Source organism: Talpa occidentalis, unplaced genomic scaffold (genome assembly GCF_014898055.3).
Source record: "Talpa occidentalis isolate TD23 unplaced genomic scaffold, MPIMG_talOcc4v2.1 talOcc4.9, whole genome shotgun sequence".
NCBI lineage: Eukaryota > Metazoa > Chordata > Mammalia > Eulipotyphla > Talpidae > Talpa > Talpa occidentalis.
The window spans coordinates 86980705-87003994 of NW_023605305.1; the positions used below are offsets into that span (position 1 = coordinate 86980705).

Genomic DNA, 23290 nt, shown 5'->3' on the forward strand with positions numbered 1-23290 from the left:
GTTCTTAATTTCCACTTTAATACAGTGCTTTCTGCACAATAGTGATTAAATATGAAAAAGAGTCTAGAGGAAGGAATGTAAAGAGTATTAACACAAATTATGCCTTCAGAGTTAACCTGTTAGAAAAATGTCTGCTCCATTCAACTATATTTCACTGGAGTAAGAATCAGAAGAGGAATAAAGAAAAGCCTGTTTACTCACCATCCCGACAGAGTGTCTATGAGGTTTAAAAGCAATATATACAAACTATTCAGTCTAGTATCTGTACATAATAGGCCCTTGTGACTGGTAACCAGAAAATATTTTTATTTTAGCTATTTAGCAGAAGGGAAGGCAGTCTTCCCTAAGTTTTTGAGTTTCCATGTTCCATGTTTGAAATAAGAGTGTGAATACCCTAAGAGAGTCTCAGTTTTAAAGCTTTAACAAGGTTAACACCACAAGCTAAAAAAAAAAATGTAATTGGACTTCACTATCCATTCACATTTGTGGCTCTGCCTAAAATGTGATATAAATTCACAAGAAATATATCGACATTAATGGGTATTATTCAAATCACTTATTTTACTTCAATTTTAGCTTGTATATAAAGTATCCTAAATGAGGACAAAAACAAGGACCAACCTAATTTATACGATACTATGACTTTAAAAATCATATGTTAGGATAAATCAACAGAATAGATATGAAGTGGCTGGAAAACATCTTTGATGTGGTTGGCATTTAAACCCTTTGGGCACGAGGAACCACTGACGCGGCACTTTAAGGGGTTTTGATTTTATAGGCTCCTCGGCCCAGGAGTTTTTAAAAAATACAAACAGTGATGTGGCTTTAGAGATAAGACAGGCATCAGGCTGTCACTATGAAGCAGCTTTGCTTTTAAATGACCCTTTCCAAGGTTTGAATTATAATCTAGTGGAAGAAAAGCTTTGGATTTGCTGGCAAAGATGAAAGATGCTCAGAAGCTATTACCTTAAAATAGAAATTGATAGATAAATAGGCTGTGCAAGTTTAGATTCTGACCTAAAGGGAAGTGGAAAATTGAGTTGAGATAATTACCTTGTTACTTGAGGCAAAGTTAAAGTTCACCTTTACAAGAGTCAGATCATTAATCCAAAGCATAGCTTCTCATTCACTTACATCATAAGGAGTTAAGAGCTTTAGTAAAATTGCCTACAAATTAAAATATTTTAAATAAATCTAAAGTTTCATTTAAAATATGCAGAAAACTTTCATTTGCCTCTGGCATTCTGATCAAAGAAACAAGAAAGGAAAATATAGAAATTAAAAGAGATCATTGCAAATTAAATGACTTTATTCTTTATAGCCTGTATCTATTACATCTAAATCATAACAAGCAAAGACCAAACTAATTTATAAAATGCTGTGATTTTAAATAGCTTATGTTCAGAATGAGCATAATCTTAGGCAGCTAGCCAAAATCTAGTTCTTATCATTAAGAAATTCCTACTTTAAGTTTTCAGGGATAATTGCTCCATAATTGCTACTTATTGATCTCAGAGCAGGAGCATATATTGCCATGGAAGCCTAATTCCCCATTTAGTGTGTGGGTCACAGTCACTGCCTTACCCAGTCTTGACTTAGACAAAGCAACTAAAAGACAGTGCTAGTAGGTATTCATAACCCCATTTAGGAAATACTACAGGGCTACGGGGGCATCATTAATCCCTCCAGGAGTAGCCCACGAAGGATTTTCTGTCTCAGCAGCTTGAGAGAGGATACGGAGGGAAGCCTGAGGGCAGAAAGGAACTGGACTGAGCAGTAATATACAATTTACCCGGTTCAGTCATTCTTCTCTGCATGCAGCTTCTAAAGTATATTATTTTCAAATCAGATCTAAATCAGCCAAGTAAATAGTGAAACAGGCAGGAAGCTAAATGATTAAATTAAAACACATGATTTGGATTTCATTATCCATGCCTTTTAGAACAAATTATAATTTAGTAAAGAAAAAAAAGCAGCAACATTTCAAAAGTGGTCTCGTGTTCAACTAACATTGTGAGAGCAGACACAATCTTTGAAAGTGATGTTCTCTAAGAGTATAAAGATAACATATAATAACTAGCATATGTCTCCAAAGTATATTTTCTAATTTCAGTTATTAAAAGGTGCTAAAGTTCAGTTGAAATCATATATAATGAAGGACATGGAATTTTACTTATTATTTTTATATTATTTATGAGGTAACATTGAGTACAAAATTCTATGTTTTAAGGGTGTGGGTTTACCCCTAAAAATGGATGTTATCACTCCACACCCACCACCAAAGCACCAATTATCTTCCGCTATAGTCTACTATAGTCCTTATTGCTTTGCTGCCATCCCACCCCCTATTCACCTGCCCTTTCTGGAAGCCTCAGTTCTGCTGTCAGATTACAAAGGTTTGTTTTACTTTGCTTTTGTTTATTCCTTTGTTACAATGCCAATGGTTTAGCATTTTTTACAGCAGCATAATACTCCATTGTACATATCTATTATATCTCCATTCATTTGTTTTCAGACACTTAGGTTGTTCCCATAACTTGGGGTTTTAAATAGTATTGCAATTAACATAGAGAACTTTTGTCCCTTTAGAGTTTTTGCATTCTTTGGATAAATACCAAAGCGTGAAATTACTGGATCATATAGATCTACTTTCAATATTTTTATCTGCATACTCTTTTTTAAAGAGGTAGACTAGTCTATACACTCAGCAACAGTGCACAAGTGTTTCTTTTTCTCCAGTCCCTCACCAACATTTGCTTTTTCTGGTCTTACTGATATAGGTCATTCTCACAGGTGTGGGGTGGTTTAGAACTCTGTTTTAATGTGTGAACCTGACTTGAATATATGCTTACTTTCAAAAGCGTTGCAGTTTTTGATAAGGGGAGCCCTGCTGTCATCTGTTCTCTTCCAGGAGATTATGTGGTTATGTCTGTCTACTTTGACCTGAGCAGAAGAATGGGATACTTTACCATCCAGACCTACATCCCCTGTACGCTCATTGTTGTCCTGTCCTGGGTGTCTTTCTGGATCAATAAGGATGCTGTTCCAGCCAGAACTTCTTTAGGTAAGACATATTCCTTTTACTGAATTACCCAAGTACCCAATACAAGTAATCTGCATTCCTTTTCTAAATTGATTTGCTTTTAAGTCCAGTCAGCAATTACATAGAAATGCCATTGGTTTCATTTTAAAGAAAATTAACATACTCAAAAGTAAAAATAGTTTGAAGTTTTCTAGTTCTGTTTAGTTACTTCACTCAACTTTCTTTAGTAACTTTTCTTAATATAGTTACATTAATTAGGGGGGGAAACCAATTTCTAATTTCAACAGATTTTTGTTTTGATCCCTGGGCAGTAGATGCTGGAACCACTCCCACCCACTTACGAGAGCTGACTCTTTATCCTTTGCCAAGCTTACGTTCAGTAATCTGACATTGGTAGCTTGAACTCAGAGAGGTGAAAGTATTAAGCCCACAGATATGGCCAACCTAAAAACCAGGGTTGCCTCTTAGAGTCAACTGTCACACATTTCCCAGCTCAGCACTTGCTGCTGTTTAATTCCAGCAGGCCTAGTTATCATGGTGACATCTGGAGACATACACACACGCTAAGGGCCATGGAAGAGCCTCTGTAAGCAATCTCCTTGGAAAAACACAATTACCTATGAAATATTGGAAGCCCCTCTCCCTAGTTTTAGGATTATTTCCAGTTTGCGTAATCTGTTATAGATGGTAATACATAATTTTGATTTTTATAATTTTTTCCTCACATGAAGAAGGCTCACATACATTGTAACAAAGCCACAGACTCATATGGACATGGCAGCCCAGGTCCCTGAAAAATTTTTCTAAGAATCTAAGAAAAAAGCTATTGAAAAGGGGAATATAAAACCACATTATAAGAACTTGAACCACATCTTGTGCTCACTCTTCAACTAGTGAAGAAGTGTCATGCAGTAGTAGTTAAGAATTTTAAGATTCTGAAGTCCAGCCAATCTGGACATCACCCACGTGTATAGAATACTTTGGAAATGCCCTTTAGCTCTAAAAATCAGTTCCCTTACATGTAAAAAAGATGTCATTTTCTTTGCCCAACTTACAGGGTTTTATTAGATCAAATAAGGCATTTTAAACGATACAGAACCCCATAAGACCTCAGAAATGTTAGCAACTACTGTCGTTTTCTGTGAAAATGATCTATATGAGGCCATGAAAACTGAGGGTTAAAGCAATTATTGGATGAAAAAACATCATTTGCATATTTGTCCTCTTCTAAACCTATTTCAGTCTCCCATCTGTTTCAAAGTTTGTTTTTTTTTTTCCTGTTACATGCAGTACTTCATGTTACAAGTCCTGTTTACACTATGCTGTCACCACATGCTGAAACAAACCCAAAATATGTTGAGCATATTACTTGAGGACTCTTCTTCAGCACTGGGAGCAGACTGCACCATATCCCTGCCTCACATTGGGATGAAAATGTCTCTCTCATTACCAGCACCCTTCCTGCCACAGGGCTGGTACCTCAGTGATCATCCAGTTGATGTGTGTCCTTACAATGGATGGAACAAACGCTTGGGTGCATTTTAAACTACCCATCCCAGAAAAACTTTAAGGAAAAGGTTTCAAATCCACCTCTCCTTTCTGAAGTCTAGACTCCTGCTGGCCAGATCCCCTCCTCTGGCTATCGATAGCTCATTTCAACCACTCAGTAAATGAGTATCCACTGGCAGGAGACAGGTGTGGGAGCAGGGGTCGAGGGAAGTGAGTGATGGTTGAGGACGGAGGAAGTGCCTGAGCAAAGAGCAGGTAGGGGCTTCTATTTGTTGACTGTTTATGTGAGGCATGTTCAATACAGTCCCCAAGTCTTCTCCCCTTCACAACAAATGCATGTAAAAGTTGTGATGCTAATACACATTTTCATCATATTATTTAGAGCCACAAAGCAGAGGACCTACAAGGTTAAATGACCTACACAAGGCCACACAGCCAGTTGGTAGTGCAGCTGCAGCTAAGCTCATAACACCTAGATTTGCTGGCAATGAGACCTTGTGGAAGGCCAGTTGTGGCAAATGTAGGGAAATGAGCTGAGCCAGTTTCTCTAAACTGCCTTGAGTCCTGTGACCTTTTCCAGTGATGAAAGCATAAGTTAAACCAGATGACCTTAAATACCTGTGGGCTTTTAAGTCCATTGCCACAGAACAGTTACAGCCAAGTGGTTTGATGAGTGAGACACACAGACCCACACAACTCAGAGACTGTTTCCCGAGCTCAGATGCCCAAGATCATGGGGAACAGTCACCTAGAAACTCATGCTACTTGCATACAGATCTATTTTCTCTATTATCAGGTGATATTGGTTAATCATAATATAATGACAGTGGGTAAAACAATGAAAATGCCAATTGGCATTTTTCATCCAAGCACTGTGAGGCGTGGTAACGTGCCCGCGGAGCTTACTACAGGAATGCATAAAAGGATTGGGTATTTTTCATCTATCCCAGGTAACAGACTTTTCTTTGCTTACTAAAAACTGGACTTAAAAAATCACATCAATCTATCTTGTTGGTTGGTAGATCAGTTAAAACTACTAGTCCAGTCTGCATTGTTCTTACCTGTGGCTCCAGTAAGAAACATGAAGCTATTACTGAAACAATTCTTTGATTCTGTTTGTACATGACTGGGAACTACCAGGTAGCCTAAAAAAAATAACTTTCTAATTCACTAGGTGTAGTGTTTATCTTACATGTCAGACATGCCAGATGTTCATAAGTGAACTTATGGCATCTACTATATAAATATTGACATTTTCACTTTTCATAGGTTAAGTGTGGCTTGAGGCCTGAATGTTCAGTAAAGCCCAAGATACCAACTTGGATTTTAAATTCCTACACAAAAGTATGGGCTATAATTAAGGACAATCAAGAATTACATACATTAATTAGTATGTAGACAACCTATATGAAGCTTTATAAGTTTGAGAACCAGATCTATCTTCTCTATTATCAGTGAGACTACTAGAAATGGACACTATATGAGTATTATTTAACCTTAGTGAAAAACCTATGGGGTTCTCAGCTATAAACCTCCCCCATTTATTAATGAGAAACTTGATCATTTCTAGAACATTCTACCATGACAATATGGTGTACCCCTGCTCTTACTCATGGCTGGACATAGAACCAGTTTTTTTCCTCAAGTATGAAACCAAAATGAAACAACTGCTATAAAAATTCATAGAGAATGCACATGAAGCGCCTACAGGGTGCTTCCCATGGCAGTTCTCAATAAATATTAGTAATGATATTACTTTTGAGATACTTATTTCCACCCTATAATAGCTTTTAAAGAATTCATTGATCAAACTTGTCACTCACACATGCCTCTCTTGCCTCCTCTTGCGCCTCTCAATGGCTTCTCTGTGCACACTGAAAAAGGAAAAAAAAAAAAAAGCTTTTTTCCTTCTTTGCAAGATTTACTTCTATTGTATCCGTCATAACCCTCCCCTCCCCAGATTTCAGGCATTTGAAAAGTTCAAAAACAGACCAGGCTTGCCTTGCTCAAAACCCTCCCTTAATTTACTTAATCTGCAAATAGTGAAAAAAAAAAAAATTTGCTTTCCTTTAATTTTTAACACTTAAACATCTCCTCAAAGAGGTCTTTCCTCAACATTCCACTGCACTAATTTCTTTCTCACCATGACTTGTAATTACACATATCTCTATATCCTTGAGTCATAGTATTCTGTATCATCAGAGGTTCATAAGGGCAGGGCCTCTGTCCAGTCTATTTCTCAACATGTCTCCCAGGCTTGTCACTATAGCAGATGCATGGTAGGAGGGAATGTTTGTGGACTCATCTTTCGCCTCCTTTCTTGGTACTAAGGTTGCTTATCAAAAGTCACAAAGGCAAGTCTAGTTTAGGTAGTTACTCAGTTACCTCCCACTGATGTAGTCACATGGCCTGTTGTATATTGCCTCTCCCCAGGTATCACCACCGTGCTGACAATGACCACCCTTAGCACCATCGCCCGGAAGTCGCTCCCCAAGGTGTCCTATGTCACAGCGATGGATCTCTTTGTATCAGTTTGTTTCATCTTTGTCTTCTCTGCTCTGGTGGAGTATGGCACCCTGCATTACTTTGTCAGCAACCGGAAACCCAGCAAGGACAAAGACAAAAAGAAGAAAAACCCTGTATGTATCATTTCTTGTTGGGAGTTTTGAAATGTTGCAGAAAGGCCACCTGGTTTTGTTTGTTTGGTCCTGCTTAGCCTCTCTGCAGCTAAATACTTTGGGCTCCAAGGTAACAGCAGAATTTGTGAGTTTGACCAAGCCCTGATAGATTCATTGTGTTTGCTAGGTACTTGGGAGAGACCTGATCAGATTCTTGCTCTCCATTTTATGGGGAGGGTAACCATGGCTTAGAAATGCATTCATTCTAGGTGCTATTATTTTAGGTTCCATCACAGCTCATATTTCTGCCCCCTTTAATATCTTTAAATTAGGTAGTGTGTTTCAAATTAAACTTTTCATCCAAGGCTTTTCTCTGGGATGCCATGAGGTTCACCACACTTTTATAGTTAACTTCATAATTAACTTCATAGCTGCGTTGTGAACAGAGGACTTTTATTGGTTTTATACTCAAAATATACCTGAAATGGCTCATCTATTGTTTGGCCAAGTTAATTAGCCTTCTTTTGTCTTCATTTTTTCACATATAAAATAAGTATTACATATGTTAATGGAGGTAAACTGTATTACAAAGCACCTTTGGCTTTAATACTTGATGGTGATGGCTGATAATGATTTATACAGTTACCAGCCTGCATTGCTTCAGTGATTTGGAATCAGGTAGGAGGACTCTACCCTGCCACCAAACTTTAGAGATGAAGAGGCACAAATGTAAATCTCTAAAAATATATATATTTTTTTAAATTATGGATGTTGAGAACATGTAGCTGCTCATTTAACCAGCTTAAACACAGTGTCCAGATCACAGGAAGCATTATGAAAGTTAAATCCATTCCTTTCCATGACTGTGACAATGGAGTTTACCGCACCCTGCTGAATTTATACCATTTTCCTGGTCTTCTGCTCTAAGGGCCACGAGAGTCAGAAGAGTGGCTAGCTACCTGACCTGTGGACTTCAGGGTGGGGATTGGGGTGTTGAGTTATAATGAGGGAATCTAGCTCCTTCTAGATTATATCCTGATGTATCACCAGGAACTCAGGGGAAATGCTACAAGTGGCATGTGTTTGAATGCAGGACTTTATAATAGGTAAAAAGAACATCTACTGACCAGGGTGGGGCTCACCTCTACAAAATTTCCCCGCATATAGGAAACTTGACTGCATAATTTGTGGTAGTGGGTGATTGCCCACTACTGTTCACGATTTCCCCTAAGGGAAAAAAAAAAGCATCATTATTTGTGATGGTTAATATAAGAGTGTTTCTCTTTCCTGTCCCAAATATTCACTGGCTTCATGCAGACCTTTTCTTCCCTGGCTTGTCTGCCTTTCCCTTGTCTCTATCCTTGTTTTATTTTCCCTGTTGTCTTGCTGTTTTCTCCCCTTCTTTTACTTTCCATTTCATTTTCTCCCCCCAAAAGATGGCTCTATTGACACTAATGTTATGACCTGCTGGCAGTAACAGGGATGTGAGGACTGGCTTTCAGACAGGTGTTAAGAGTCCTTTGACAGAAGCCTTTCCGCCCTAACAGTTGTGTCATTGCAGAGTGGATTCTGTTCTAGAAACTGAAGTATTAGGATTTTTGAGCCTGGGTCATGAAGATGGTAGGAAAAGGCAGAGGGACAAGGGTTAAAGAAACTGAAGAAAAGAAGTTACCTGAGAATGGCATTTATTTCCCCCTCTAAGCCAATTAGGTGATTTATGAGAACTCAGCTAGCACCCAAGACGGGAGGCTGGAACTTGAAATGTTATTTTCTCATTTAATATGCCCTTTGGTTGCTCATGTCAAGACTCACCTATTAAGGTTTCCTTGGTAATTAGAAAATAAAAACAGCATTTCTAGACAGGAAACTAGGCACGGGAGGCTTCTTCACAACTGAGCAGCATTGGTTGTGGCCACTAGATAAATGCGGATTAATTTATTGAGGATTTTACTTGCAATCACCGAATTCCATTTTTCAACTTCAGGCATATACTTTATTATAAGAATTTTCCTTCTGTGTTTATAATTTCAGTTCATTTCACTTACTATTTTTCAAAATGTATTTTTAATTTATCTTATTTTGTCTCTTTTTTTTCCTTTCTTTTTTCCCCTTCTTTTGATTAAAAAAAATGCGATTCTCTTTTCTGTCTACAAACCCAAAGCTTCTTCGGATGTTTTCCTTCAAGGTATAATGTTTTTGGAATGGAAATTCACTGCATGCAATTGCTAAAATTAACTATTAACGCTTACATGGTATTTTATTTTTTTTATGAACAGACATTAAGCATTCTACTAGATAACACATTTAAGATGGAGAAAGTTCTATAGATTTCTAGAGTTGATTCAAAAAACATACACTAACTTACACAAGTTTTGACCTTACATGAAGTTAAAAAGCTATATTCTCCATGAATTGTCAGTAGCTAACACAACCTTTTTTCTGCATTAGAAGTCAAACTTACCCTTTTCTTAGATGAAAACAATATCCATTTTCAGTGGCAGCACCTATTTGCCATATATTCCATTTTAAAGCTAAAACTTAACTCTGTAAATGTTAATTCAAACCATGGTTATTTTTTGAAAAATAAATTTAATACTTTCCATTAGTCAGACCTCTGTCAGTTCCTTCCAGGCTAATCCAGGGCCATTTCACTCCAGCATGCAACACTGAAATGAAATTTCTGTTCCTAAATCCTGATTCACATACACTAGGATTTGTAGTTACATTATCTTAATATTAGTATATTCAAATTAAAATTAAATAATTGGTGCAAATGAGATTAGCCTTCAGTTAATTAGCATTTCGTCTCAAGATTTAAGAAGAGGTGGACAGGTAATGCCATCCTTCTTTGCATTTCCACTCACATATAGGTAACTACAACATTGCTCACATTCTGAAACTACCAGATAATGAATGTTAGATGAAGAACTACATTCCTTTAAAACAAGTCATGCCACTGCGGTATAAACTCAGAAAACGTCTATATTTTTATGTTATTTTAACATTTTCTATTACTAGCATTTAATACCTTTGCTCAGTGTAATGGGTATTTGCCTATAGGTAAGCATGACACAAATTTTGATTTCGAAATTAATCCATTTTCAGTTCTGTTCCACTCACATGCAGCACCATTAAATGCCTTCATGTAACCAACTTCACATCTAATATTTACTAGAATAATATTCCATGTAGCTGTTTGATTTAAATCTTTAAACTTTGAGTTCTTTTGGTGTTCAATCTTCTTGCTATAGCTATTAGCTTGATGGTATTATTTTCAGCTGCACTGCTTAAGCTCAAAATTTGAACACTGCAAATGCTATCCTTCTAAGTTCAATTTTACCATTGTAGATCATGATGTCATAGCAACTTCCTGAGTACCATTTTCAGAGTCATCATTCACATTGGAGACATTGTGGAGAAACAGTTTAGGGCTGATCATGTGTGACTAACTGGGGTCTCTCCTTCCTTACCTGTGTCTCAGGCCCCAACCATTGATATCCGCCCAAGATCAGCCACCATTCAAATGAACAATGCCACACACCTTCAAGAGCGAGATGAAGAATACGGGTACGAGTGTCTTGACGGCAAGGACTGTGCCAGTTTCTTCTGCTGTTTTGAAGATTGCAGAACAGGAGCCTGGAGACATGGGAGGATACATATCCGCATTGCCAAAATGGACTCATATGCACGTATCTTCTTCCCCACTGCCTTCTGCTTGTTCAATCTGGTTTACTGGGTTTCCTACCTTTACCTGTGAAAAGGTATGGGTTTCATCAATATATGGGGGTCTTATTCGCTAAATCTTATAGAGAGTGATGTCCTTTCTAAGTCCACTGAATTCATCCTCTTTGTAGTTTCTAATGATCAGAATCTGTTTCTATGTTCTAACATGGTAAAGTGTAATAATGTCTTACTGTTTGTGCCCGACTCTCCGGTGGGAAGTATAATTTGAACTGTAATGTTTGCTGTGTTTCAAACCTGCAAGGTGAAGCTAAATTAGAGCAAGAACATTGAAACTAAACAAGATATTATCTCAATTGCTGTAGCTGAAAACAGCCATGACTGTTTATAGTGGTGGCGTCCTTACTCAATTCAAAATACAATTAGATGCAAAAGATCTGAAACTATATCTTATGTTCATTTGGAGTCAGATTGTGGTAACTTTGCTCCCAATAGGCTATCTCCCTCATTTGAGAAAAATCACAGCTCACTTTCACTATAAGAGGCTAGTCTAGAAATCGACTACACCTATATATAACCCAAGAAAATTTCCTCCACACCACATGTACAATGATGTAAATATTCCATAACGTAGAATGCTTCAAGTTTAATGCATGCATCTCCTTAGAGCCAAAATAAATGGATTGGCGTTAACATCATAAAGTATTGTCTGTTATTCTGTGTCTTTGGACTACAAAAGAATCATGACTGCGATTATAAGGATCTGGGTTTGGAACTGGAGAGAGGAAGTTCCTCTATTTTCTTCCTCATGCACGATGATTAAAACAGCATTTTTTCCTTTGTATGACATATTCAAACACTATAGACTGAATAATTGACACTTGCCACCTCTAAATATGCCCAGTTTCATTGAATATAAAGTAACTATATGTGCTTGCTGCTGTTTTTTCTTCCTTTTAGGATAGAGCATAACAGAACTTTCTCTCCATCACAAGATCTGCTTTTAGTGCTTGTGAGTGCCTTGTGGGCAGAACAATTGTTTTTTCCTGGATGGGTCCTCAGCACCTTAGATAGTGCCTAGCACATAGCTGGTGCTCAATAAATAGGGTTTGAAGTAAAATGGCTTCATATTTTTCTGATGACTGTTTCTGCACTGGTCTGGAACCAGTTAGTCATCTTTTCCCATAAGCATTGTTAAGTAATATTTGATCTTGCAGGAAAAAAAAAAGGATCCAAAGAACTTTGGATATTTATGTTCATTATCAAAAACTTGTCTGAGCCATAGTCTCTCCTCCTTTTAAAATAATAGTCATGTCCTACATTTGTATACAGAAATGGTCTGCCAAGGCACAGAGTTTGTGCATTATTTTTCCAGGTTTGGGACCGAGTGAGCCCTGAACCATACACGATTCTGATTGAGGACATATGACAGACTTAAAGTAGGATTCATACCAGACTGGCATTCAAAATGTAGTATTCTGTGTTCTGTGGGGGAAAAAATGCACCGAAGAAAAAAATCACTTACAAGGAAGTTGAGCCTATGACTGTGGCCTCATTCACCTTTACTGTAATCACATAAAGTGGTCATCCCAGACTTCAAATACGATGAGTTGAGCTCCATCTTCATGTACTCATCCTGAATCCTTATTTTTCTGAAATATCATCACTTGTCTATACTTCTGTATGGCAATCATTGCTCCAGTTAGAATTCAGTCATAGTTCGTGTAACTTTATAGATAACCTGAAAAAAAAAAAAGTAGTAAAGAAGAGAGAATTGCTTTGATAATAGAAAAACATGTAAAGTCATCATCAAGTCATCTGGGTAAATCTTGAAAACACATTTAGCTGCCAATTTTACAAACCTTTAATATATCAGTGCTCTAGTATATAACCTCAAACACATGTAAATAGAATTATTTTCTTGTTTTGAAATGTTAATATAATAAATGTTGACTCTTTGGGAGAGTTGATGGCAAATTTTCACTGGTGAGAAACATGTTACTATTGTCAACTTGAAATGTACTCCTTAATGGGGACACCCCAAAAAGCTAGCTTTCCAATGTGTGCATAGTATTGGCAAATGAATATATATATATATATTATATATAATCTGATTCTTAATTATCAGCTGCTCCCTGTTTGTGTGTTTGAAACCTTTTCACAAAGGGAACTGCCTAACACGTGGACTTTTACAATAAAAATGCTGCATTCTAATCCATGGTGGCATGTCAGCGGTCTGGTTGAACTTGTTTGTTTTAATGATCGTGACCCCTCTTTCCTGACTCATGCCTTAATATCACCTTCCTTTTTGTGAGCTTTATTTGTGAGTCTGTGACAGGACTGGTGTGGTGATACTCCTCTGTTCAAAAGAGTTAAGAGATACATTTGGGGTGTGGTGTGGAGACAGAAGGCAGAAATGTCACAAAGTAAGTAAAGCTTAAACCTTCTGTGCCTCAAAAAGGTGTGGTGTGGTTAACCATATGGACCCTGGTGTCAGACATAATTGGCATCCCATTTTACCTGTTTTTGACAATTGTCAACTCGGCCTTGGTAAGCCTCCATTTTATCAGCTATAAATTAGGCACAATAATGCCGCCTCATGCCGGAACCTTCCACAGAGTCAAAGGTACTTCTGTCACCTCCAAGGCCTACAGTGCTCTGCTCTGCGTCCTCCCCCCATGTAATCAGCTCTAAAATAATCAAGCAGGAGTCATACAGACCTTAATGTGACTCTGCATCATGTTCTCTGTTTCAGACTATCTGCCCTGCAAACTCCTTTGTAGGTTGAAAATAGTCTGTTGGGGGGAAAAAAAATCACACATTAGTTATTTTTGAGGCCCAAGGACCTTACTTTGTTCCCCCAACACTTAAAAACACAGGGAGTCATGCCCCAGGCACTGTGTTATATGTTCTTGAAGTCCCTTGAAATTCTCAAAAGAATTAAGGAGCATAATCCTTCACAAACAGCTGCCCTAACCTTCCTGTCCCTGTCATTCTTGGGGCCCCTCATGGCTTCCTGCATCCAATTTAAACAGCTATTTCTCACCTTCCAGACATGTTAAAAAAATAGTTTTCACTTTGGTCTTGTCTGCTGTCTAACTCAATGCCCTTTAGCCGAGAGCATATTCATTGTATGGGCTCCATCTCTAAAAATCTCGATATTATTCTGAGTAGTAGCAATGAATTTTGTCTGTGACGAAGGTCAAATTAAATTAACCAAATGATGCAGTCTTTGGGGATCATGTCAAAAATTGCTGTCTCTATGCTTTGTCACTATTAATTTTTTCAAATGTGTAGGAGAAAGGGAGAGTGACCTAAACCAATAACTCGGCTCTATTTTTTAACAAGTGTTCAACTGCCAAAGGTCACATAGCCAGTTAATGGCAAACTTTGGGATAGCCATCGAAGCGTTACTTTTCCTGCTATGCCTCATAGTTTCAGGATCTGAAAGTGAAATTCTGGAATACTATATCTTTCTGTTAATGCATTAGGCTCTGCCAAACTTGAGACTGCCTTCTTTCTTTGATCTTGACCTTGCTCCGATTCCTTTAATTCCAATGAGAGAAATTTTAGCATACCTAGCAACAGAGATAAGTTGGATTTTTCCTTCATTAGCATTCTCTTTTAAATAAGATGACCAATCAGTACTCAATGTTACAACCCACTGCTTTCAGAATTCTGTTTGAAATAAAGGGAACTGCAATAATTTAAAGAAAATCCCAGACCCAAAATTGACCTTTGTCCTTTAGGGATTAGGGCATCTGAGAATCCAAAAGTTCCCTAGCCTCTGGCCTCAGTATCTCTACCATGTCAGGAAAGTAGTGGGAGTGTGCTATCATCACTCATTCTGAGGTTAGAAATGATAGACCAATAGCCAAGTCTATTTTTTTCTTTTAAACTTTAAATTTTTTTGACATTCTTGGGATAATCAAAAAGAGTTTTCCCTAATTATAGTTTGTATAACAAAATGAAAAAAACATGGGTTCTGCTGCAGATTACCAAGGTTTAATTCCTGGCCATGTCAAGACCTATGATCCAACTCCTCCGCTTTAGTTTCCTCATCTGAAAAATGAGGATAACAATGGTTTGTAACTCAGCTGTTACAAGGAATGAGTTAATACCGTTGGATGGTAGCAATTTTCCTCAGCTCAGATATTCAGGGTCAGAAAGAGATGGCTTACAAATCTCATGACCTAGCCTGCTTAAGAATAGTTACCATGTCTGAGAATTCATTCCATTACAATAGAAAAAAAAAAAAAAATCCTGGGGTCGGGATAGAGACTTCAAGCCACACCTAAGGAATCTTACTATCTTGCTGAGATTCTACGTCTCCTATGCAATGAGGGCATGTGGCCCATTTGCTCGGACATACCTTAGCTCTATGGCTTCTCTGCTGTCTGTCATGGTCAACACTGATAGCCATTTAATGTTCAGGCTCTGCTAAGTATGTTGTATCTCCACCCAACTCTTCTGATGCATTTGTCCTATTTCCTCTGTGAGATTCTTTAAAGGAATACCAGAGTCCCAGAGTTCTTGCTCTGTTCAACATTTTGCTAATTAAAGATTCTACCTACTTCATGATCTCTTTCCAGTTTGACTAAAGTGCAATATGCTATTCTTCCAGTACTTGACCTGAATTTTGAGCAGCTTAATTCTAATGTTACCTCAGCTAAGTACTTAATTTTATCCAATCCTCTTAGTAAACAAATTTTAAATGAACAATTCCATGAAAAAATACGATATAAATAATTCACTATCCATTTGCATCCTAAATAAGGTTGTTTATTTACTGTCTATCTCCCTGAGATAGAAATTTAACTTACCTTTCTCTGCCTGTCTTTCTAGTTTTTTCTATTATTTGTGTTTTCTGTGAGTCTAGAATAAGACCTTCATCATAGATGTTTTGATTCAGCATCTAAAAATTTAATTCCACATAAAGCCTATAGTAAATATATATTGCAAGCTACATATAGTGCAGTGTGAGAACAAGAAATCAATTTGAGGGCTTTCTCTGCTCCAAAGTGCCCTTAATATGATAGCAGAGTCAGATAATAACACAAATATCTATAATGGAGTTTCATAAAACTATCCTTAGGTCGATGAAATCATGATTCCAACTGTGGGTGAAAACAGAAAAGATTTTTCTCTGTAATACAAACTGTCTACCATATGTGAGGAGGTCCCATTACTGCTGTAAAATGTTCTTTCTGACAACTAACAAAAACCCTGTAGAAAATTTGAAAACTAAGAAAAAGCACAAAGAATATATATTATCCTTCATCCACTTGCAAGAGTTAACCACTAAATGCATAATTTTTTCTCCTTTTTCCTCTCTATAAGCTGATGGATGATAGACTCAATGGATATTTAGATAAGTTGGTAGCTACAGTTGTGCTTACAGATGCAGAGATGCTTTGTAGTCTCATATTTTCATGTAGCTATGCCAGTGCATGTGTGACACTGACATTTTCTGGCATTCTATTCTATCATACAGCTCTCACTGTAATTTCTTTAGTAAGTCCCTATTCTGAAATTGTGCACTATTTGTTGTTATAGATAATACAGTTAACATCTATATCTATATATCTACATATATAAGGCTTTACAAGTATCTCCCACTATTTACTAGAATAAATCCCTAAAATTGACTTTGCTAAATAAAAAGATAATAGCATTTAAGAAATTCCAGTCCTGGCAAAACAAACAGATAATACACTCAAAGGGATAAATGAAGAAAAAATAATGAAGGTGTTATTTACAAAGATGTAAGTAAGGTTAAGGTCCAACAATAAAAAGAATGTGTATTACCATGCGAATAACAAGAGTAAAGTCATGATCATCTGAATTATCAATAGTTTCCTGTGGCCAGTGTAGCAAACTAACACAAACAGTGACAGAACATAATAGCAAGATGGAAAAATTACTACCTAAAGTAAAAGTCCCTAAGTTCCTTCTGGAGGCTCTATGGAAGTATTTGTGCACTTTCTCTAGGTCTGAGAAGCTTCCTGCATTCCCTGACTGTTGGCCCTCTTCTATTTTTAAAGCCAGCAGCCACAATCCAACCTGTTTCCTTTATCAAGTCATTGTCTCTGGTTCTCACTTCCTTCCTCCCAGTTATAAGGACCCAAGTAATCCAAAATCATCTGCTCGTCTCCAACTCCTTAACATTATCACAGCTGCAAAGTTACTTTACCATGTAAGATATCCAATTCACAGGTTCCAGCCATTAGAATATGGATGCTTGCATAAGAGGAACAAGGAAGAGGACTTCCTGGTGGTGCAAGGGGTTAAGACACAACCTATGAAGCTGTTCGCAGTCTCTGCAGCACAAGGCCAGTGAGCAACCCACATGGCGCAGCAGACCTCTCCTGTCTTGCCCACTTGCTCCCCTCAGCAGTGTATTTCAGTCAGTCTGACTGTTCTGTTCCCCACTCTGTCTCTGGTGAATCCTCTCACCCCCCACACCTCTGGCCTGTATCCAAGTTCTTGTATGTATTAAATAAATAAATCTTAAAAAAAAAAAAAAAGAGGAACAAGGAAGAGCAACCTCTGAGCCAATGGGTGGCTCTCATAGCCAACTTGATGGTAGAAGGTGGATTTTTTCTGAACTTCAGCCCCTAACATCCTGAGTGGAGTCTGATGGGAATAGAGGTAGGGCTGGGGGTTCTGAAGTTAGATTGCTGGCAAGGAGGGTGTCCTTGGAAATGCTACCAGCTTACCACATGCAACTTTGGTTTAGATCTCAGTGTCTGCTCAGCAGATGCTATTTAGGGTAGGACAGATAGCATCTGCCACATGCTAGCCATAAATTCATTTCCATATCCTCTTCCTCTCCTTCCTTCTCCTCCTCCTCCATCATTTCTCACTCACTATGTAAAAATTCTGTTACTATTTGTTCCTGCGCGTCTGCTTTTGTGGCTCACATTCTTAAATGCACAGGCGAGGACCCACCAACAAGGTCATCTACTGTCCCCAAGTTTGCTCCATTTCATTAGTGCTGAAAGTACAAGAGGAAGGAGCATAAATGGAATCCAGAAAATTCTACAGAAGACCCCTCAAAAGGAATTGTGGGTTCAGATATACGTCCAGAAACTGCCAAACAGTGTCCAGGCAGACAGGAAGGGTGGGGATAGGTACCTAGAATTCTGTTGCCCCAACCTAATTATCCCACTGGCCAAAACAGTAAGAGATCAAGGAAATCCACACAGAGTGGTCAGAGGCTCCTCTGGACATACTGCATGGTGAAGAAGGGTGGAGAATTGGATCGACACAAATGGAAGGAAATTATCCAGCAACTTTCTCCATCAATTAGCACAGGAAGTACATGAAATAATTATGTGCACCTTACTCATCATAACTCTCTGATGATAAAGGTGGACTTTTATTTTTTTTTTCATTTGGATTCCCATTCTATTAATATACACTTTCAAAGGAATCACATTGGAATACGAGAGACCTATCTATTTTAAACTGTGCATGCTCCTCAACACAAACAACTTTCCAGTTGGCCTCATAACAGTCAAGCACATGCCTTCAGTAAGCTACTTTCTGGGGGTTAATGTGGGTTAATAGCCATGGCCCTTTGCTGAGCCCCATAACCAGGGTGCCCAGTCAATCAGCGATTTGCAGGCCAAAGTAGCCTTGAGCTGCTCTAACAGAATGCGTCTTCTGGACCCATATGTCTCATATGTTATTAGTGGGTATAAAAAGAGACAGGATTTCTGAGTCAGTGGAAACCCAAGGGTACAATTTTATGCTGGGTTCAAGGTCAAAAACAGCAAAGCCACAGTCCTATATCAATAAAGATAAAGACTATAGGGACAATTAAAACTTAATTGGGGCCTCCCCGGTGGCGCAGCAGTAGAGCGCTGGGTTGCGAAGCTGCCCGCGGCCTCTGCGGCACCGGTTCAATCCCCGGCTGCTCCCTGGCCACCGGAGGAGGGTCCCACATGGTGCGCAGACCTCTCCTGCCGCCCGCTGCTCCCCTCAGCAGTGTATTTCGGTCCTTCTGCCTGCTCTGCTCCCCGCTCTGGCCCTGGTGAATTCTCTCACCCTCCCGCGCTTCTGACTGTACCCAGTGCATGTATAAACAAAAAAACAAACAAATAAATAAAAAAAACATGCCTCTATTAAAAAAAAAAATCAAAAAAAAAAAAAAAAACTTAATTGGCACAATTTCACCTAAAGTTACTACAGTTGAACCATTGGGAGACCAGACTAGCACAGAAGACACTCTGAGCCCAGGCCCACAGACTATGATCTCCTCACTGAAGAGCTTACTTGCCCCCTGGAAAGTCCTAGGAGGAATTAAGTTCTTTTCAGGCCCAGATGTGAACCCTGTTGAATAGAGCAATTCTACTTGATACTTGAATATACCTTCTCTCCTCTTTCAAGACTCTACTGATTTGTGTCTCCCCTTTCACCCTTTTTGCATTCTTTTCTTTGTTCAAATATACTCAATACCTTTCTGAGATAATGAGATATGATTTAATTTAACAAGGGTGTTGAGCACTTACCATATGCCAAGCACTGGAAAAGAAAGAAAAGCATGGGTAAAGTTTCTCAAGTATGAGCAGAGTCATGGTTATGTTAATTTTTAGTTTTATATTACTTTACTGTACAAAATGCATTTCTTAAATTGTTCACAAAGTTTAACTATACAGTTGAAAGTAGAAAAAAATTAAAATATTATTTTAGTAGTTGGAAAGTGTTCTGCAAGATATAGTTACAAAATGACCCAAACATTATAGAAAATATACCTATGTGTATATCCATACCCATATGCTGCCCTTCTTTTCTTAGTTTAAGAGAACCATGACCCTAACCTAATGAGCAAATCCTTAATGCTATTTACCCTGATGGCTGCTGTAAATATTTTCCAAGTGCATAAAATTGATTGTCTTTATGACGTTTGACCTGAAATGAGTTTTCTCTACTCACAAGTTGCAGTCCCTGTGGATCTGTCCAGACTGATATGAGCAGCCTGCTGTGCTACATCTCAGCCCCTTTGAAAAACAGGTTCCAAAAAGAGCTGTCCAATTGGAATCACCCACGGTTCTGGCCTCCATTAGATTATGAGTTCCAAAAAATGACTCACGTGTAAAGCAAACCATGACCTCAAACTTCTCTGGTATTCCAATCCTGGCCCCCCCCAAAGTAAAGTTTGATATGCCACCTCATATAATTTAGGTCAGAAAATCACAAAGAAAAATTTTATATTTGGTAGATAGATTAGATAGATCAAAAGAAGGGAGGTGGGGTGGAGGAAGGAAGGAAGAATATGGTGATAGATAGCAAGTATATAGGTAGGCAGACAGATAAAAGGAAAAATACTAATAATATTCATGCTGTTGGGAGTACAGGAGATGACTTGCTTCTTTCAAAGATCCCATTTTCTAAAATCCTAAATTGTACACATGAATTAATTTCACAACCATAAAAGGGCCATGCTATTAAACTCAGAAAATTGCTAGGATAAAAATCTAGTTTTTAAATACATTGTAAGTGAAGTGGTCAATGTAAAAAAAAAAGTTTTCTTAGAGGAAGTAGGCAACAGTGCTACATATACCATTCACCCCTTCCTCAAAATTATTTTAAATGTCAAATGTTCCAAAATCCAGAAGTAGAATAAATTTCCTTTTCTTGATGTTTGGTACATTCCCTTTGTCTTTTGCTGGACTCCCTTCCTGTTTCAGTGGCATTTCAGGAAGTTATTTGAAGACTCAACGCTCCCACACTCACACCTTCAGTTCCTTTTCTTCTTGAAAAACACAGAAAGTGCTCAAGGGAAGCACCAAAGTAGAGGCTGTGGAGGGTGGAATTCTCTCTCCATCCCCATCCCTAGTGGAGCTCAGGTGGTCATAGTCATCTGCGTTTCACCAACCCACAGCATGGTTTTTTGATGTTTCTGAAGAGACAGGATCCCAAATCTGGGTCATGGTAGCCTCCTCCAATTAGTCACAGCCACACTGCTGTGAGCTGATGAAAGAACATTGCCACATTCCTCCTCCCTGAGGTGGATGGTTAAGGATGATTAAATAGTGTGTTTTGCTCTCCACAGCACCCACACAGAAATAATAAAGGGACATATTTGAAGAGGACATTGTAGAAAGTTCATATTGAGTTTTTTCTATATATTATAGAATTTCACAGCTTTCTAGGACCATGAAGAATTTCTACTTCATTCAGTGATTGCTTGATTCAATTATTTGTTCATTCTAAACATTTGTCAAGCTTTCATTTAGGGCTAGAAATGATGCCATATGCTAAGGATAGAATAAACAAGTCACAGAAATTTACTTCTCCCTTTAAAAAAATATTTAGTATTAAGTATTTCTGAATACCTAGTGTGTACCCAATACTGCGAGGCATTAAAGTTAGCCCAACACTATAGCAAAAATTGCAGAGACCTATATCCAATGCACACTAATCAGACTTTGACAGACACCAGCATGTACATTTCTCTGCCTGGGACTTTTGGATCACTGGAGTTAATTTTACTGTCTACACAGGAGGCTAAAAGTGTCATGGGACTAACACTCTCTTCTCCAGTCACCTACCTCCTCTTAGCTTCCTTTAGCTGATAACTGATAGGACTATTAGTAACTACTCTAATTTGCCTGGGACTAATGTGTCACCCAGTGAAAAAACTATAACCTTGCGAACCACAGAGGTTATGTGTGAATATTCTGACTCCTCATGTGAGTTAACGCTGAGACGCAGATTTCACACAGGCTGCCGCAGTACCTCAGCATATGACGCTCCAGTTATCTGGAGTGGCAATGCTCTTGACTGCTTCACAGCCTACTTTCCCTCCCCTGCCTCCTCACTTCCTTACACTTCCTCAAAGGTGTCCTGAGATCATTTCCAAATTTTTTGTACTTGACTCCTCCCCTCAGGGTCTTCTTCCATGGAAAAAAAACAAAACAAACAAACAAACAAAAAACAACTACAGTAAGGTCATGATTCCTGCCCTTGAAGGGACATAAGATGTAGTGACCGAGTCAGCAAGAAAATGGTAACAGCAGTGCAGTGTGATAAACTCTATGATGAGGGAAATGTCAGAGTGCTCTGGAAGCACATGGGGTGCCTTGGTGGAAGGGCAATGGCTTACAGTAACAAGTGCCATCTAAGTTGAATGGTGAAGGATGAGGTACAGCTAATCCACAGAATGGAGAAAGGAGTATAAAATATTTTAGGCAGGAGAAAAAAAAACCTGGGAATTAAAACTAAGTACAACCTGCTCAAGAATTTACAAATAGTGTCCAATGGTTGAAAATAGAATGAAGTGAGCAGTTGGGATAGAGGAAAACATAGACTCAAGAAGATGCTAAGTCATGAATGACCTTGTATGCCCTGGTAAGGAGTTTGGACTTTATCCTGAGGGCAGTGAAATGACATTGACAAGTTCTAAGTAAGACAGGAAGTGACATGATTTGATTTGACTTCAGAATATCACTCAGACCAAGAAAAATAGATTGGAGGGGCCATGACCTGAAGCAGGTAAAGAAACTGCTGCACTGACTCAGGGGAGTGTCGAGGGTATCTGAATACTGGGGATAGGTAAAAAGGGCTGTATTTCTAAGTTGTTAAGGAAACAGAAGTGTAAACATTGTGATTTCTTAAATTTTCTCTCTAAGACAAAACGTTCAGGTTCTCACCTGTGTAAACTGGTAGAGAATTGGAAAATCATTACAATAGTAAATTAAATGGAAGATTTCAGGTTAGGATCTGTTGGATTCAAGTTTTTGTGGAAAAGTCTTTGTATATTTATCATTAGAATCAATATTAAAAAAAGGTAAACAGAGAGGGATTGGAATTAACACGTCTTGATTCTAGTGTGTGAGTTGACTAATTTGTTAAATATCTCTCAGTTTACTCATCTTAAATGAAGACAACAAATGAAGTGAACCCACTTCATAAAGTGAGATAATACATGAAGTGGGTTTAGCAGAGAGCCCAATCTATAGTTATATCTCAATTATTATGATCCTTATATTTTATAGCAGAGTTACCAACCAGGTTGATATGAGTAAATACTTGGATACTTTAGATTGGAGCCAAAAAGAGAGAGAGAGAGATGAGAAATATAACATAGATTATTAAGACATCAGGACAATACCTAAAGATGACAGAATGGATAGGATTATTGAGGGAAAGTGTTTAGAATGAAAAAGGAAAGAGGATGTACCTAGAAAGAAAACAAAAGAAAATTCTAGTAACCAGGCCCAGGATGACATAGCAGAAGGTGTGACCACTCTCTAAATCAGAGAGCAACACAAGGAGAGATCAACAGGACAAATTCTACACAAAGGTAACTAAAACTGGGATTGAGAAGTTTATACTGAATTTAACAGCAAAGAAGTCAATGGTGATTTTATCTACAACAATTTCAGCTGAGTGGAGGTGGCAGAAGTCAGACTCTAGTTGTCTGAAG

The 23290-nt window shown here is 38.1% G+C and overlaps 1 protein-coding gene across 3 annotated transcripts in view; it reads left to right on the top strand.

Moving 5' to 3' along the window:
- Window positions 1-12926, top strand: part of GABRG2 (gamma-aminobutyric acid type A receptor subunit gamma2) — a 137683-nt gene extending 124757 nt beyond the window's left edge. For all 3 annotated transcript variants that reach the window (XM_054691389.1, XM_054691390.1, XM_037500278.2), the window contains exons 7-9: window positions 2915-3067; window positions 6989-7194; window positions 10655-12926. In XM_054691389.1, the coding sequence (XP_054547364.1) occupies window positions 2915-3067; window positions 6989-7194; window positions 10655-10930 (635 nt within the window). In that variant the 3' untranslated portion in view covers window positions 10931-12926. The remainder of the gene's footprint in view (window positions 1-2914; window positions 3068-6988; window positions 7195-10654) is intronic.
- Window positions 12927-23290: the final 10364 nt, after the last annotated feature.